Source organism: Oratosquilla oratoria, chromosome 41 (genome assembly GCF_046742065.1).
Source record: "Oratosquilla oratoria isolate Oo_2021 chromosome 41, ASM4674206v1, whole genome shotgun sequence".
Lineage (NCBI taxonomy): Eukaryota > Metazoa > Arthropoda > Malacostraca > Stomatopoda > Squillidae > Oratosquilla > Oratosquilla oratoria.
Genome location: NC_134817.1, coordinates 37,662,925 through 37,682,099, shown reverse-complemented (window position 1 = coordinate 37,682,099; position 19,175 = coordinate 37,662,925). Strand labels below are relative to the sequence as shown.

General features: G+C 40.8%; 2 protein-coding genes across 2 annotated transcripts in view; both read right to left on the bottom strand.

Annotated features, from left to right (window-relative positions):
- Positions 1-4,116, bottom strand: part of Nhe1 (Na[+]/H[+] hydrogen exchanger 1) — a 39,353-nt gene extending 35,237 nt beyond the window's left edge. Inside the window, exon 1 of the mRNA XM_076178599.1 lies at positions 3,559-4,116. Within this exon, the coding sequence (XP_076034714.1) occupies positions 3,559-3,974 (416 nt within the window). The 5' untranslated portion in view covers positions 3,975-4,116. The remainder of the gene's footprint in view (positions 1-3,558) is intronic.
- Positions 3,918-18,929, bottom strand: LOC143021155 (uncharacterized). The gene is made up of 4 exons (XM_076178446.1): positions 18,898-18,929; positions 18,130-18,554; positions 13,392-13,778; positions 3,918-4,057 (listed from the first exon to the last, which is right to left on the bottom strand). Exons 1-3 carry the CDS (start codon positions 18,927-18,929, stop codon positions 13,504-13,506), a joined length of 732 nt encoding a protein of 243 aa, XP_076034561.1. The 3' UTR covers positions 3,918-4,057; positions 13,392-13,503.
- Positions 18,930-19,175: the final 246 nt, after the last annotated feature.

Genomic DNA, 19,175 nt, shown 5'->3' with positions numbered 1-19,175 from the left:
TTTTAGTAAAGCCTTCGACGTAGTTAACCACTCTATACTCATAGACAAACTGAGACTATTGGGAGTACACGGTCCACTGCTGTCATGGATCATAGATTTTTTACTTGGTCGCACAATGCAAGTCTCAGTTTCAGGGTTTACCAGCTCCTCCAGAAATGTCCTCAGTGGGGTCCCCCAAGGCTCAGTCTTGGGCCCCCTCTTGTTCCTAGTGTACATTAACTCCCTGCCAACTTATATCCACTCAAACTGCAAGTTCTTTGCGGATGATATGAAGATCTACCTTAAGCTACGAAGAGACTACAGTTCCCCTTCAGCCGAAGACATAGGAATCTGCCAGAGAGACATAGGTACAGTATACAGAGTTGCTGACTCCTGGGGCCTACGCTTCAACCTGGACAAGTGTGCTGTACTACGTTGCCAAAGAGGCTCAACAGACATCAACCCAGGTCCCCAACATCATTATATAATGGACACCACCACCCTCTCTATTGTGACTGCACATAAAGACTTGGGTATCACAGTTGATTGTAACTTGAAATTCCATACTCATATATCAAAAACTGTAAAGAAGGCAGCAGGTCTAGCAAATAATTTACTAAAATCAACACTCTGTCGTGATAAGGACTTCATGATCACCCTGTTTAAATCCCACATCAGACCACTGTTGGAGTTTGGATCCACTGTATAGAACACTGGATACCTAGGTGACCTTACGCTCCTGGAATCTATGCAACGCAGGTGGACTAAACAAATAATTGGAATGGCAGAGCTTAGCTATGCAGACCGTCTGCTAACTTTAGATCTTTATTCAGTCCGTGGCAGATTAATCAGGGCTGATCTCATAAAATGTTGGAAAAATTTTCACAAGCAGTCTTCTATTTCACCCCAAGATCTTTTTTCCTTATCTCCAATAACACACACCAGGGGTCACAGATTTAAGATAACCAAACCCCATACATCTCTAGAGTGCAGACGCAGATTTTTTAGTGTCAGATGTATTGACCTCTGGAACTCCCTGTCTGATGATGCTGTTAGCTGTGACTCAATTACATCTTTCAAAAAACACCTTCACATACAGTTGGGCCAAACACTCTTTGAACATGTTGATTAATCATTACCCAGATATTCGTTCCTAGCTGTCTACTTTCTGTGCACATGGCACACAACTCAGCCTTTTACCCTGTACTTTTCTGTTCTGATGTATATTGAACAAGGGCTGGCATGCCAGCAAGATGTGGGCTATCCCTGTATACCCAAAGCTTATCTCTCTTGAGCAATATGCTGGTCTAGAACGGGGTAGCCAACCAGGTGAGTAAACCAGGTGAGCATATTGCTTATGAGCTTACCTAAATGATCTTAAACCTTCAAACTGTACTACATTGCACTGCCTCATCAGGAAATTTATTCAATTCATTTACTACATGGTTGGTGAGGTTGTTCCTAGCCACTTCCAAATTAAATCTACTTCCTGACAGTTTGAGACCATTATTTCTTGTCTGATTCACATTCAGTGTGAAAAGTTCGTCACTTTTGATGTTGTTAATTCCCTTTAGAATCTTAAAAGACCTTTATCAAATCACCCCCGAGTCTACGCTTTATGGGAAATAGATTCATATGTTTTAGTCAATTTTGGTAAGATTTATTTTTTATATTTGGAATCAGTTTTGTGGCTTGCTGTTGTACTTTTTTTCAATCTGTCAATGTCTTTAATGAGATTTGGTGTCCATATGGACTTTTAAAATAAAAATATTGCACAATCTCTCCTTGAATCTTATTTGCCTTCTGAGACAGAAATACTCTGCTTAAATGATTTGAGGTCATCACTAATAATTATGCTGAGATCCTTTTCACTGTCCAGTTTTGTTAATGAATTCCCAAATAACTTGTAATCATACTTACTGTTATTTTTACCTACGTGCATAACCTTACATTTACTTGTGTTAAATTTCATTAGCCACTTTTCAGATCATTGCTGTAGTTTATCTAAATCTTCTTGAATATCTAATTGTCATTTATTAATGACCTGCCTACCTATGCAAAATTGGACTATTATCTATTTGCTGACGATACAAAAATTGATCAGGAGATAAGAACTGAGGAAGACTGACATTCTCCCCCTGCAAGAAAGGTTGAGAAAGTGGCTTATGCCTTTCCACACTGACATATGCAAATCAATGAGATCAATTTATTCAATAGTAGGAATAAGTCAACCTAGGACAACAATTATCACCTACAGAGGATAGGAGAAAGACAGGTCCTAATACAGAGAACAATCTATATATCAAAGGCATCTTTTTGAGGGACATATCCAACAAAGTGAATAAGAACAACAGAATCGGGGTGGTGGTGTGGAAAGTGTTTGAATATTTAAAAAAGCTAAAATTCAGACTTTTTTTAAGGCTACCATACATTCCCATTTGGAGTATGCACATTGTCCAATAACATTAAAAAAAAAAAAAAAGACATACAATTTTTTAAAATGTACTACAATGAGCCTCGAAAATTATATGACTCAAGAAATTTACAAAGAACACCTGATTACACATGATCTACCCCCCATGATATACCATAGGTTGTGTGGGGATATGATTGAATTATACAAAACAAGTTGGAGGAACGAGCCAGAGATCAATGCTGTGCATAACAGAACACTACCATTCGTTACCATTACCCAAAAATGTTTGAAATCTAGACAGCAAGGTCTAATTTCACTTGTGTATAGAAACTTCATATGATAATATGAGGTAAAATCTTATTCTGACCCAAAGACAGTTCAAGAAAAGCAAAAAGCTGCTCTACAATCACAATTGGGATGAGATGTTACCTAAATCTGCATAACATAACTGCCATGAGGCGAAATCTACCACTTGGTTTAGATTCACTGCATAATAAAACACCAGTAAATAAAAACGAGTCAATCCCACAATGCACTGTATTTGAACGCTCTGACAGGTTATGGTGGAAAATTTGCAACTACATATAAGCCACATTATAGCAGTTTTCTTCCTTCCTACACAGTGAATGTGCTTTCAGATCCTTCAAAAATTATATATAATGAAATAAAATATGGACAAATATGTAACCTAACCTAACATTGTAATCAAACCACTTAACACTGATAAATCTCCAAGTTCAGAATACAGTTATTGATAATGATATGGAGGGCAGCAATAATGCATGGCCCATTTACTGCCAAGAGTATTGACCGATATGTTTTCATGGGCACAGAAACAGCCAAACCCTACTTTGTGGCACATTTTAATTTTACCTTACAGTCACTTGCAATTACTTTAAATTTGGGAGAAGGCAGAGTTTCCCATCGTAATGTTCCGATAATTTTTTGTTCAGTGGACTTTATCAATTCAGTGGCACATGAAGGTAGGTAATGACAGTAACACTCATCTTAATCTACCTGACTTTAAATTAAACATAAAACAGCAGTGTCTACAAGACAAACATGATCACTGCCCTTGTTACCTTGTAAAAGTGTATATAGTTATCCTATTCTGAACATTTATAAATTACCAAATAGTTTTAAGGTTTACAGATGCAACTTACTTATCAGTGTCATCAGTAGTTTCTTCTCCCTCTCCATCTTTCATACAATAATGTGGAAAGTAAGTTGTAAGTTTCTTGTACTCTTCTTGATTTATTCCACACACATTATTAATTGTTTCATTCCCAGCATGTAAGGAGAAGTTATGATGAGGTTCAACATTACTTGCAGTAGGAGTTTGCGTTGAAGACGACACATTATTCGTTGCCAATGAAACTTTGTTAATTTCTTGGGATTTCTTTGATGACGACTCTGAAATAACTGCTTCTGTTGCACTGCCAACCAGGTCACCGTTTAGGGAGGCTACCCCATTGAATAATTTACTTCCTGTGGCATTTCGTTTTCCAGATAAATCAATGTTGTCACATGAAGCATATGATAAAAGAAACCCAACAATGAACAACGTGTAAGTCCTCATTTTCACAGACTTCACATATTCTTCCTCCCATTATCTGCAGACGACGTGTCGCTGTTGTGGCTCGCACACCAGTGTCCTAATCCCTGCAATAAAAAACAATCTGACATCAGAAAGTATAAATTTAAGTCAATTACTTGGTATACATCTAAACGTATACAAATATGACAACAATTCATAACTAAGTAATTAATATGTTTTATCCATGAATAATGACTATAAATTGTCACAATAAACAATTAGGGAAACCTATATAATCTATCGAATGTTCCGTGTTTAAAGGATTTATTTTTGTGTTAAATAAATTTTAGATGTCACTAAGTGGTTCTGAATTTGGGCGATAACAAATGATAAGAAACACAAACAGTCATAGCAAACAACGCAATAACCGATGTATCCGGTACCAGTCAGGATTAATATCTTTATTTCTGAACCAATATTTTAAACATTATGACAAATTGCCTAATTACCATAATGTCTATAATTACCAGTGAGTCATTACCAAGTAAGTGAATCTTACGTTGAACGAATCTTTGAGGGTTTGTAAAACCTAGGAAACTCATTTCAAGCTATGAATTAATTGAAACAAGATTTAGATTGTAAAATAGATAAAAATGAAAAATAGTTCCCGATGCTGTAGATGGTAAAAAGGTGGAAGAAACGGAAACAAGGCAATATTGGACTCTAACATAAGTCCGATTAAATATGAAAAAAATTGGTAATAAAAACTAACGAAGACGAGAAAATTATAAGCTATGGCGAAAACGTAAAACTCAGGCTGCAACTACATAACGCACTTTTCAGAATCACGTGTTAGTACTTTGATGATACATACAACAATAAAAAAACTGAGGTATGAAAGTATGTGTGGAAATAAACGTATGTTTGAATGCTTGAAGTTATTCAGTCCATTATCGACGCGGATGAGATGGATTTCCACCGAGGGCCTCTGTAAGTCTGTATCTCACGACAGTGACTTAATCCTGCTTGTTAAGGCTGTATGTATGGTGAGAAGTGCTGTATGTAAAGTTTTTGGTATGTTGGAATGGCTGTGGTTGTGAATGAAGTTTGAAACCAATGTAATCACCTCGATCATACTGATTAGGTGCTAGCTTGTATATGCGATACTGACCAACTGCACTTCTGATGCCCCCCGCTATATAAAAGATATGATTTATGTTGAAAAAAAATTGTTAGACCACTATGAAAATAAGTGTCAAATGCTTTATTGTAATATCCTTGCAATTTTACATATTGAATTTTTACATCTGTGTATACTACTGCAAAGGAAATCAAACAAACAAATCAATTAACATAGCCACGGGTGATTTTGATTAATTATGCTTTGGGCAAGTCACCCATCCCGGTACCTGACGGAAAGGATTAATCGTGGTAATTATAACCTTCCTTCTGTATATTATGTAGATTGTAGAATATGTAATTTGATAGTGAAATAAATTACCCCTGCAACTGTTGGTTTCAACATTTCGCGCTTTCCACAAGAAAAGCAAAACCGAATCATAATTTTTCATTCACCGCCGACCCAACCTCCATATTCATCAATAACTTTCTTGTTTCATTCAAAGCTAGGTGGTAGCCAGAATAATCGGAAAAAGTTGAATATTAACCCCCCAAATATTAAATTTCATCTGGAAATGGAAGTCCGAAACCTGTTGTCGTTCACTATATTTATATATCTAACTGAGAATGTCTTTTCCTCATAGCCCACTTCTATGTAAGATTATATTCAAAAGAAAATTTAAAACATATATATCTCTTATTGATCTAACCTGCGTCATTGAAAAAATCCAATGTCTTTAGACCATGTAGTTTGTCTACTATATCAACAATCTGAATGTTTAACATTTGTGGTTCCCCGATTTCTCATTCACTAATCATCAAAATTCTCCCTAGTGGATCATTTTCCCCTACAGGGGAAAAATTCTCCCCCTTCCCCCGACGCATTGGGAAAATTCCCTACATTGGTCGAGAAACCCTGGAGTCGGCAGGTGGTCTTTGACATTACCAATATTGTTGTTGTTGGTGTTATTATGATTATTATGGAAATAAGCTAAGGACCACACTGGAAATATGCTTACGTGTTTTTTTTTTGTTTTTTTTTTTATCCTCGGCATTTGTAATTGTTATTTCGAACTATGTGTTCTTTTCTTTATCTGCACTTCATGTATATTTAATTGATTAAATGCCAAATAAAATTACTTACTATCAATATTATTATTATTATTATTATTATTATTATCATTATTGCTATTATTATTATTATTATTATTATTATTATTATTATTATTATTATTATTATTATTATTATTATTATTATTATTATTATTATTATTGCTATTATTATTATTATTATTATTATTATTATTATTATTATTATTATTATTATTATTATTATTAATATTGTTGTTGTTGTTGTTACTATTATTATTATGAGATGGAGAAATTATAATGGAGGAGAAGGCAGTGAGAAGAAGGTGGGCAGAGTATTTTAGGGAGTTGCTAAATGTGAAGGAGGATAGGGAGGGAAAGGTAGTTGCAGTGGGAAGCGCTAAAAAAAGTAACCGTGATGAGTGAGGAAAATGGAGGAAAAACAAGGAAAGATAAAGTGAAGGCAGCTGTTAAGATGATGAGAGCAGGTTGGATGGATGTCTGAAAAAAAGAGATACAGTGATGGTGGACTGGCTGGTGAGGCTATTTAATGTTTGTTTAAGAGAGGGTAGAGTGCCAGAGGACTGGAGGAGTGCCTCTATAGTTCCACTTTACAAGGGAAAGGGGGACGAGTGTGAGTGTAGTAGTTTCAGAGGGATTAGTTTGATCAATGTAGTTGGGAAGGCTTATGGGAGGGTCTTGATTGAGAGGATTAGGAGAGTAACAAAGTAATTGGTGAGGAGCAGGGTGGGTTTAGGACAGGTAGGGATTGTGTCGATCAGATTTTTGTGGTAAGACAGATATGTGAGAAAGCTATAGGAAAATGTAAGGATATTTTTTGGGCTTTTATGGATTTGGAAAAGGCTTATGACAGGGTAGACAGGAAGGCACTGTGGGAGGTATTATACATACATACATACATATACCAAGGCTTTTTTCCCCTTCCAAGGGAGGTAGCCAAAAAGGGAAAGGCATAAAAACACTCCCACCCATTTCATCCCTAAATACACTCCACACCCCTCCCACCCTCCCTCTCATCTGAGCACCTCCTGGATGACGGGTCATCCCTGCACCCTGCCCACCGCCCTGGGTCAGAAGCAGTGTCGCAAGACACAGCACATCCACAGCAAGGCCGCTTCATTTAATCGGCTGTTAAGAGTTTTACGAGAGTAGTAGAGGTTGTGTTAGGATTAGAAATTGAGAGAGTGAGTGGTTTGGGGTAAAGGTGGGACTTCGTCAGGGATGTGTTATGTCGTCCTGGCTGTTCAATCTTTACATGGATGGGGTGGTGCGAGAGGTGAATGCAAGGGTGGTGTGTCAGGGATTGGAGATTGTTAAAGAAAATGGAGAAAAGTGGGAGATAAGCCAGTTGTTGTTTGCTGACGACACTGCGCTTGTGGCAGGATCAGAGGAGGGGTTGAGGAAGTTGGTGACCGAGTTTGAGAAGGTGTGCGAAAGAAAAAGTTCAGGATAAATGTGGGTAAAAGTAAGGTGATGAGATGTACAAAGGATGAAAGTGGCAGCAGACTGGAAGTGAGCATTAAGGGAGGGAGACTGGAGGAAGTCGATAATTTTAGATACTTGAGTGTGAATGTGGCAGGAAAAGGAGTGGAGGTGGAGGTAGAATGTAGATTGAGAGAAGCGAGTAAATGCCTTGGTGTAATGAGAAATAGACGTTTGGGAATGGATGCTAAGAGGAAATTGTATGAAAGAGTGATTGTGCCGACAGCAATGTACGGGGCAGAAACATGGAACATAAGGGACGAAGAGAGGAGTTTGAATGTGTTTGAGATGAGGTGCTTGAGAAGTATGATAGGGGTTACTAGGCTAGATAGAGTGAGGAATGAGGAGGAGAACAGGGGATGGAAAGGGAGTTGGCAGATAGGGTTGATGAAAGAGTATTAGGATGGTTTGGACACATAGAAAGAATGAGTGAAGAAAGACTAGTAAAAGGGGTAAGGAAGGCAGAGGTGGAAGGATTGAACATAAGGGGGCGAACTAGGATGGGGTGGATAGATGAGGGTAAAAGGGGCTTTGAGAAAGAAGGGAATGTCTGTTGAGGAAGGACGGGAGAGGACAGAAGATAGTGGTAAATGGAGAAGGGTTGTGTATAGATGATGCTGTGATGCATAGGAGGGAGTGGGTGGGGGATGGGGGTGAGGGAGTATGTATGAAAAATAAATTGACGCAGCCCGAAGATATTTCTCCCCGTCTTCTCCTTTTTATTATTATTATCATTATTATTATTATTATCATTATTATTATTATTATTATTATTATTATTATTATTATTATTATTATTATTATTATTATTATTATTATTATTATTATTATTATCATCATCATTATTATTATCATCATCATCATCATAATCATCATTATTATTATTATTACTATTATTATTATTATTATTATTATTATTATTATTATTATTATTATTATTACTATTGTTATTATCTGTTGTGACAGTTAAATTCTGTGTATTCATGTGGTGTGAAAGTGCTGAATGTGGTACAGACGGGGGTGCGCAGTTGGCACCCCCGGCGCGTGATCAAAAAGGTCACGGTGAGGGGGAGTGCCGCGGGTACACCACGGCGTCGGGGGTTCCACAGTGTGTGTATTTACCTAGTTGTATTTTACGGGAAGGGGAGCTATGCTCGTAGTGTCCCGTCTCCATATCTCATTTTATCTAAAATATGTTTAAATTCATGTATTGTTATTGCACACACCACTTTCTCATCTAACTTGTTCCAACTGTCTATTACTCTGTGAGGAAAACTGTTCTTTTTCAGATCTCTTCTATAGCTGTCTTTCTTGATTTTCTTTCCATGTCCACTTGTATTTCTATCATCCCATTTTATTAGATTCTCTCTATCAATAATTTCTATGCCTTTCATGATTCTGCAAATAGCTATCAAATCTCCTTTCTCTCTTCTTTGCTCTAGTGTCTGTAGCTCAAGTTTTGCTAGTCTCTCTTCATGTAATAGCTTTGAGAGTGTTGGTGCCAATTTTGTAATTGCTCTTTGTATTCTTTCAAGTTTTGTTATACATTTTTTGTACTTGGTGACCACATCGTTGCTGCATATTCCAATCTTGGTCTTATCAGAGTGATTAGAATTTTCTTCACCATTTCTTCATCCAGGTATGTAAATGCCACTTTGACTGTTCTTATTAAATTATAAGTTTCTCCAAAAATCTTATTTATATGTTTCTCAGGTGACATATTATTCATAACAATGACTCCCAGGTCCTTCTCATTTTCTACTTTTTTTTTATTCCTTCTTCTCCCAATTTATATGATTCTGTTATTCTCTTTTTGCTTTTTCCAAATTCCATTATACTACACTTTTTAGTGTTGAACTCCATCTCCCACTTCCTACTCCATTCCCATACTTTATTTAGATCACTCTGTAGTGACTCACAATCTTCTTCCGTGTTCACTTTTTTTTTTAATAGTTTTGCATCATCTGCAAAGAAGCTCATATAGCTTTCAATTTCTTCATCCATATCATTAGTATATATCGCAAACATTATTGGGGCCAGAACTGTTCCTTGAGGAACGCCACTTATTACTTCATCCCATTTTGAGTGTTTGTCTCTTATCACTACTCTCATTTTTCTTTCTTGCAAAAAGTCTTCCATCCATTTAAGCAGTTTGCCCTGTATTCCTCCTTCAGTTTCTAATTTCTTAAGCAACTTCTTATGTGGTACTTTGTCAAAAGCTTTTTTTGGTCTAGAAATGCACAATCAGCCCATCCATCTCTTTCTTGTATTATATCTATTAGCCTTGAATAGAAACATATTAAATTGGTGACGCATGATCGTCCTTGTCTGAATCCAAATTGCCTTGGATTTAGCACTTTTTTTTCTAAATATTCTACCCATCTACTTTTGACAATTCTTTCACAAATTTTTGCTATTGTACTTGTTAGAGAGACTGGTCTATAGTTGGTAGGGCCTTCTTTATTTCCCCCCTTTATATATAGGTACTACATTTGTTTTTTTCCAATCTTCTGGAACTTTTCCTTCTTTAAAGGAACTTTTTATTATGCTATGTATTTTGCCTGCCAGTTCATTCCTGCATTCTTTCAAAATCCAGTTTGCTATTTCATCCGGTCCATGCGATTTTCTGACATCAAGATTACTCAAGTGTTTCATTATTTCATACTTTGCTATTTCTATTTCTTTCATAGGGGGGGACTTTCTCTTTCCATTCGATCTCTTCAGGTTGTATGTTCTCCCTTGTAAACACTGATTTAAAATGCTTGTTCATAATTTCCGCCATTTCTATTTCCTCTGTGTATTCAACTCCTCCTTGTCCTAATTTCTCCAAATCTTGTTTGTTTTTCAGTTTGTTGTTTACAAATCTGTAAAATAATTTTGGTTGATCTTTACATTTTTCTATGACATCTTTTTCATATTTTCTCTTTTCCTCTCTGCACGCTTGTACATATTCATTTCTATAACAAGTATATATTTTCCATTTTTCAGGTCTTTTGTCTTTCTTCCATTTGGTCCAAGCTTTATCTCTTTTGTCTTTTAACTCCCTACAACTTTTGTTGTACCAGCACTTTACATATTCTTTTTCTTGTTTTTGTCTTGGGACATACTGTTCCACTCCTTTTTTTTTTTATATAATTTTTTGTCAAAATATTCCATTTCTCTTCCACTGTTGTTTCTTCTTTGTATATTCCTCCCCAGTTTTCTTTTTGAAAGAATTCTCTTATTTTATCAAAGTTTGTTTTTTCATACATCAATCTTCCTTTTCTATATTGTTCATTTCTTTTCATGTATTTTTCCTCATTTAGTTCCAGTTCAATCAATATGTGGTCACTTTTACTTATTGGTGTTTTATATTCAATCTTTTCCACCATTTTAGGTTCAGATGTGATTATTAAGTCTAGTCTCAATGGTTCTTCTTCATTTCTATACCTAGTGTCCTCTTGTATCCACTGTGTCATTGTATGGCCAATAATCATCTCGAGTAGAACATTTCCCCATGAGCCGTCTCCACCCTTTACTGTCATCTCTTCCCAGCAGACTTCTTTGCAATTAAAGTCGCCCATCATAACTATTCTTCCTCCATCTTCCATTATCTTATTTAATGTTATCCTTGTGTCTTCTAACATACTTTTATGTTCACTCTCTTCCCACGAGGCTGTTTTTGGAGGCACATAATTTATCACAAACTTTCTGCTCTTCTTATCTCTGTCTTCCACTTCGATCATAATCATCTCTACTGTATTCTCTCCATATGTGACACACCTCATGTTTATATCCTTCTTAGTCAGGAACATAACTCCACCCCCTTGTTTTGTCTCTCTGTTTCTAATCCAATAATTATATGCATCATGTCCTACACTGTTGGGTGGTAGTGGACCTTTTAATTTCGTTTCTACAACTCCCATTATGTCCGGTTCTTTTTCCTTCAGATAATCATTCAGCTCACTCAATCCTGTTATTAATCCATCTATATTTGTGTAAGACACTTTTAGTTTTCTGCCACTTCCATTGTATTCTCTGTTTCCCTTTTGTTTTTCTCTAGTATGTCGAATTTCCTTACTTTCATATTCACTACTCTCCAATAGAATTTCTCTTTTTCTGACTCTGTTCTGTTCTCGTTTTTTTCCTTAGCTTCATGTCTTTTAATTTTTTCCTCCTCTCTTTCCTCTTTATTCATTTCTCTTTTTATCCATACCTTTTTATATTGTTCACTTGCTGCTAGTTTCCCTGTTTTTGTTAAGATATTCTCTGTCGTCGTTTGTGACCTGAATATAATCTTAATTGGTCTGGTCTTATCTGTACTATACTTTCCGAGTCTAAACTTCTCTTCAATTTGTTTCATGATTTCAGGTTCATCTTCCTGAACTAATTCTAGTAAACTGATTACTTTTTCTTTTTCCTCATTGATTCTTGTGGTTCTATTTAGGTTATGTTTCTCTTCCATTCCTAATATAATTATACATCTATTTTCATCTGCTAAGTCTCTTACTATATTCTCTTTCTGTCTCATCACTTTAATAACTGAGTCTTCAGTTTGTTCTCTCATTTGCTGTTTAATTATGTCAGTAAATGCAACTTTACTGTTTTCTTGGATTTTTTCCAACCCTGTGCTTCTTTTGCTATGGACTCTTTGTTGTCTTTATTATTCCTCTTTAATTCTTCATTCTCCTCTTTTACTTCTTTTAACTGCCTTTTTAATTCTTCTATTTCATTAGTTAAGTTTTTGTTCACGTTCTCTATTTCTTCCAATTTTTCAACTCTCTGCGCAATCTTTGCTATGTTACCGAACCTAATCTCCCAATGTTCGGTCATTTGTTCAAGTTTTTCCTCTAGTCTTGCTAGTCGGGGGTGGTTGGTATCCGCCCCCCCCCTCATTAAATCCCTGGAAATTATTATCCTCACCTTCCATTGTGCTGCTCTTATCTATATTTCTCATTTTTACATTTTTGTTAATCCCTTCACCAAAATCATCGGTCCTTCTCTTGTTTATAAGTCGCCTGGCCTCCTGGACCAAGTCCTCCCCTTCCTCATTTCCTTCCATTTCCCTCAGTAATCCCTCTCCTTCTCCTTTTTCCTCACTTCCCCATTACACCACGAGCTATCCCCTTCCCTGTAAATACAATAAGGTACTTCCTTTGCGTTGAGATCCACGAAAATTTCACTTTTTCTTCAGAACTCCAATCTTCGCCGTCCATCCGACGAAAGTGTGTGTGTGTGTGTGTGTGTGTGTGTGTGTGTGTGTGTGTGTGTGTGTGTGTGTGTGTGTGTGTGTGTGTGTGTGTGTGTGTGTGTGTGTGTGAAACGAGGGGAAGCAAGTGGAACTGTACTAGGATTAGGTTTACAAATAGGCAACGGTTTTAAGTAAGCTAGAATAGGGAGTGAGAGAAGTGAGCAAGAACGAAGTTTTTTTTTATTTAATTTATTACGCAATAGCGTCATACAGTGGGGGGAGGTTTTCATAATGAATGTAGGAAGGGAACTGGGGTGCACATGCTTACACACGTACACATGCACTTATATATACACACTTACATACAATACATGAGTTGCAGGTAACATATAGGACACTGGGTATTGTACATCCATTCAAAAGGGAAGTAAGCTAGAGATGTCACGCAGGGCATCAGGTATTATGAAAACCCACCAAAGCGGGGGTAACAAACAAGTATTTCATCTAGTTTATTTTGTGATAGGAGATGACGACAGATGGCATCTAATGGTAGTCCCTGGGGGTATTAGATGTCTTACAGTGGGGCACGCTAGGCAGTAGTGCTCGATGGTGTTGGCTAGTGGAGCGTGGCACAGGCGACATTCTGTGAATACAGGCTCGCCCTCCACCCCGGCGACCTGCCACGTTGGACTAGCCTAGCCGTAGTCGGGCTGAGACATTGTGGCGACGAACCATAAGTCCCCTGCGGCGGTACGTGTATTTGTGGCGGCATACGGATTCGTAGTGGGTGATGGTGACACTGAAGGGTCTCTCGGTGTCCCGTCGACGTTGCTCGGGTAGAAGTGCAGCGGAGCGGACCCTGTTGAGGTAACATGGCAGGGAGAGAGGTCGTCCATCACCACGACGACGGGGGAGTCGGCAGGCTTCCTTTGCTAGGCGGTCTACTTTGGTGTTATGGTGGAAACCTACATGAGATGGAATCCAAATAAATTTAATGCAGAGATTACGGATAGTCAGTAGGGATAGAAAGGAAAGGATTTGTTGTACAACAGAATGGTGAGTGGGATGAATAGCGGAGAGGGATTGCAGTGCAGGCTTAGAGTCACATATAATGACAGCATTAACTCCTCTTTGACAAACGAGACTGATAGCATCTAAGATGGCGTATAGTTCGCACAACGTAGAGCTGGAGTGATCTCGGAGTCGACGGCCGACCCAGCGGCGGTAGGTCAGGTGAGAAGACTACTCCTCCAGCTGCACCATCTGATTGTAGTGATCCGTCATTGTAGAGACGATGCGGAGCAGTGATGGAGGATGTTACCTGGGTAACATGTTCCAAGGCCAGGTGTAGCTGTAGAGGAGGTGGGTCACATTTTGCTGTAGGAGTGAAGCTAACTACAGGCGATGGTAGCGCCTCGGGGTACGTCAGCTATTGGTACTTGTAAATCTAGGCTGCGAATGAAGGAGGAGATAGACTTTATAAGACGGCGACCGGGGGGCATGAGGGGGGGGGGGACGGGCGGAGCGGGGCTGAGAGAAGCTCTGACCAGTGCTGTGAAGTGCGGTGAGAGGTGGGGGAAGTGTATACACTTAACTGTGAGGCAGTGACGTTAGAATAAATCCTCTCAACTAGGGATGGAAGCCGTAATTCCCGTTGCATGTTGACAATTCTGGTAGTCATTGGGCAACCAAGAATGATTCTCATTGCTTTATTCTGAAAAATCTCCAGTGGCTCTAAAGCAGATCGAGGAAGTTGAATTAAGGCAGGGGAGAGGTAATCAACAACAGAGCGTATAAAAGTAATATAGACAGTTCTGGCCACGGGGATGGAGATACCGGAAGAGTTGTTGGTGAGCCACTGGAGAGGCCGGAGCCGACGTTGGAGACGATCTAGCAGTTCACGAATTACGGGGTGGGGTTGACGCCGGGCAGGAAGAGTTTCTGAGATTCGTACTGGTGCACCAAGGTAGCAGTACTGGGAGTTTAGTGGGATGATGCAGTCTCAAATCATGAACTCTGGCAGCGTGGTAGGAGGGCGGTAGGAGAAGATTCTGCTCTTCTGTGGGGAAGCAACAAGGCCACAGTTAGCAGAAGCCTGGGAGAGAGAAGTAAGGAAGAGTTGTAGGTGTGTTGGGGAAGTAGAGTGAATACATAGATCATCTGCATAGCGTGTAATTGTGACCTCAGGAATAGTGGGCAAAGACGTGAGGAGACGATGCATTAGTATATTGAAGAGAAATGGACTTAGTACCCCTCCTTGAGGAGTGCCGAGATGAAAATCCCGTGAGGAGCTGTAGGCACCGCTGAAGAAGACACGGGAGGTCCGGTTACTGAGGTAGCCCTTAATCCATCGTAACAATTTACCCTCAACTCCAAAGTCAATTAATTGATCTAAAATAATGTCTCGGTTAGCTATATCAAATGCATTTTTTAGATCTACAAACGCCACAACACTGTCACGGGAGAGGCGAGAATACAACTCGACGAGGCAGTGATGTGTGCTGCGTTGGGGTAGAAAGCCGAAGAGACGTGGAGAAAGGCGATCTTGTAGTTGGTACATCAGTCGGGTGAGCAAGATCCTTTCCATTATTTTGCAGAAGCAGGATGTAAGGGAGATGGGCCTGAAATTTGCTGTGCCGGGCTTGGGTATGGGGATTATTGTACTCGTGGTCCAGGCATGTGGGATATATCCATCTCGTAGACACATATTGTAGAGGCGAAGGAGGGGGTTACCGGGTACACGGTGCAGCAAACGTAGCACATTGTAGGTAATGCCATCATCCCCAGGGGACGTGGCTTTACCTCTCAAGAGAGCACGTCGTAGTTCATCTTCAGTGATCGGTATAGTTTCTTCATCATCCTCTTGCAGCAGAGCATGTACTAGGCGGAGTCCACGAGCAAAAGCACCGGAGGAGAGGGCATCTTGGACGGGGGCAGGGAGGTTGGCAGGGCTGGACTGGTTTGACCACGTGTTGATGAGCTGTTCGGCAAATACGGTGGGGGAATGATGACGGGCAGTAGCAGGAGTCTTCTTAATTACTCTGCGAATAAGGTGCCACATGGAGGTAATACTAGTTTGGTGATTAATTCTGTCCGTGAATCTCATCCAGGAGTCAGTACTTACACATTCTAGGAGGGTTGTTAAATCGTCTTTGGATTGCTGGTAACGATGAAGTAGTTCAGGAGATGGGTTAGTTTGGAACATGAGTCCAACGCGCTCCGCTTCTTTCTGTGCGTCCTGGAGTCGGGTGTCTAGGTACCACGAGTGAGGAGGAGGGCGACGTTGGAGGTGGGGTCGTGATACGTAAAGCCTGTAAAAGTCGTGGGTGGCGGAGACAAGGCTGGTGTATAACTGGTCAAGGGAGGAACAGTCTAAGGTAGGTAGTATGCAGGTCATGTATGAAATGTACGTCGGGCAGTATTTGGGGAGTATGGTGAGGCGTAGGCGTGTGATAGGGGGTGTAGGTATGGTAGGAAGAGAATAGTGGAAGAGAAGAGCAATATGGTCTGAGAATAATGCAGGTACTGAGGAGCACTGGATACGGGATGATACCAAGCCAGAGGTGAGGACGTGGTCCAGGGTGCCTCCCCGGGAGTGTGTGGCGCCACCTGTGTCCCAGCGGGTCAGATGATGTCGGGTGAAGGATAGCAGGTGAACACCAGGGCGGTTAGTGGTGCCAGGACGATCTCCCAATGCAGGATGTCGAGCATTGAAATCCCCTGCGTACATTATACTTTTTATCGTAGGTGGTGGAAGAGTGATTGGACGAAGGCGTGCGAGAGCAGAGTAGATATTGCAGAGCTGTAGGATTCCGCCCCCAATTTCTATCTCGAAGAGTTGGAATGTTACGTCAGGGTCTGTAGAGGAGCACAGAAGACGGTGTATCAGTGTATTGTGTATGTTAGAAGACCGTTTCGTATCGTATGAATATAGGGAATATATCCGGGTAGGGAGGGTGCCTGTGGTGCAGTGTTGGACCGATTTGGAAACGCCTCCTGGAGAAAAATGACACAAGGGTGATGTATCTGTACATATACCTTCAATTGTGTGTACTTTTTGTGGTTGGTGATACCATTGATGTTTCATGTAAGGAGGTCTAGGTGAATGTTAGTTACGATTGTTGAGTTTGCTGGTAGGAGACCGGAGTGTGGAGGTGGATGGTCGATATGAGGAAGACTGGCTAGTACTGGGTTGTAACTTACAGAGTTTGTCGAGACGAGTTGCAATTGATTCCATTGTCTCGGCAAGCATGGAGATGGAGGAGACGAGAGTTTGTTGGGATTCCGTCAGTGTGGAGAGTCTGGTGGCAGTAGTAGTTTGGGCTGAGACAAGGCGGTCAATCCTGGTGTCAATGGAGGCGAAGCGGTCTTCGAGTGCTGCACATCGCCCTTGAAGGGCTGCAACGGCCTTACGGAGGGCAGCGTCTTGCTGAGGGGGGGTGGGTGGGAGCAGAGAGGACAGTCTGGGGGGGGGAGGAGGTGGTGGGGCTGAGATGGGGCCACTGGTCTGGGTCTTGCGCCGAGTACAGCCGTGCCAGACGTTGACACCTGGCTGTAGACATCGGGGGCACTTCCATTGTGATGGGTTCGGCTGTGGTGGAGGTTCAGAGGTGGAAGTAGTCGCAGATGGGGGCGGGGGTGCACTCCGGACGGGACATTCTCTGGATTCATGGGCGGCGGCACACTAGGCACACTTAGGGGAGGCGGAGCAGTACCTGGAAATGTAACCAATACCCCAGCACCTGAAGCACCAGGTCGGTCGTCACGGAGTTTTTGGACTTGACACGGGGGGAGGAGAGGAAGTCAAAAGCAATGGTGTCGGTGGGTGTCTCAGGGAGGTACAATAACAATGCGGTTGATGGGGGTACCGTTCTGCATGAAGCGCCTGGCTGAGTGTACTCCTGGGAGCTGTAGGGCGAGCTTGTGATCCACGTCAACGGGATAGCGAGTAAGCAGGTATTGGGGGTACTTATGAGGTCTTTCGGGGGAGTCCTGAGGGAGACGAGGTAGTGACATAAATTCATTTGTACTAACTCGGTCCAGGATGTCTGTGCGTTGTCTTGATATGTAGATGAATCGAGAGGTGAGTGCAGCCATCTTAACCTCGGCCGCATCCCGTTGCAGGTAGAAAGCCTTGGTGATAGTTGACAGCCAGCGGAGTACTTCTGTGGACGGGTTCCCGCTAAAGGCCAACTTGACATATTTGTCTCGAGGAGCAAATGCTGGAAGAACGGGTGAGGGTCGGGTGGGGGCAACGGGAGTAGCACTATGATTAGGCAGGGTAGGGCGAATAGGAGGCTTAATTATTACACTCACTTGAGGTTCCCTTGATTGTCTTGGCAGCTGGCAATTGACATTCTCCTGCGGCGAAGGTAGAGGTGTCTTCGGCCCGCCGTTTGGTACTGGAGAGCGATGTAGACTGGTAGGTATCATGCTGGGTGGTTATTGGAGGGTGATGGGGAGTGGAGGTAGGACTAGACAGGTCGGGCCAGTGGTTAACACTAATGTCGTCATCAATGTCGGATATCATTAAGTCCTGCTCTAAGCAGGACGCCGCTTCCGACCCCGAGTATTCCATCGAGGAAGGGAGGGCCTTGATGGGGAAGTAGGCTGATTTACTAACGCGCAGTAGTTTGTAGCACTGTAACACAACTTGAGACAGGCGGTATGAGTCGTTAGCGACGAGCACTGGATTCAGTAGTTGACAGCGATAGTTTCGCACCTTCTGGTGTGGGTCCGCACTTGACGAGATCCAACCACGGAATGGAACGGGGGTTAATAGAGAGTGAAGCAGAAGCAACCGAAGGATAGGGATTTGCACAGATATCAGGTAAGTGGTCAACAAATCTTACAATTCATCACGACTTTATTGCGTGTAGAAGAATGAAGAAAAACAAGGTGTAACCGTCAATTGTAGTAAAGGTTAGATTATTTGTCAAATAAGTGTTTGAAGTGATGTTTGACCGTGTGAATGGAGTATTTGGTTGTCAAACACATTTGGCAAACGTGTTTGACAACCAAATACCTCATTCACACGGTCGAATATAACTTCATACATTGTTTGGCAAACCGGATTTGACTAACCGTTTGGCCGTGGAGCACTGATGTGACGTCATCATTTGAGCGTGACATTACAGCGAACTTGAAGATCTCTCTCTCTCCTCCAACTCCTTCATCCTCTCCTTCTCTCCTTTTCTCCCCTAACTGGTTGGAAAATGCGTTGGAGAGGAACTCATAAACTAGTAAATTCCCCATACGATAGATATAACATTTCCAAATTCCAAAACTTGACTATAGGACAAGCAGTAAATATATATTCTGGCAGGGTTTTCTTGAGACTTATTACATAGTGATAGTATTCA

Coding starts and splice junctions, on each gene's coding strand:
- LOC143021155 (XM_076178446.1), bottom strand. CDS start 18,929: ATGACGTCACATCAGTGCTCCACGGCCAAACG. Junction 18,555..18,897: donor CAGTGCTCCACGGCCAAACG/GTTAGTCAAATC, acceptor GATCTCGTCAAG/TGCGGACCCACACCAGAAGG. Junction 13,779..18,129: donor GACAATCAAGGGAACCTCAA/GTGAGTGTAATA, acceptor CATCTCATGTAG/GTTTCCACCATAACACCAAA.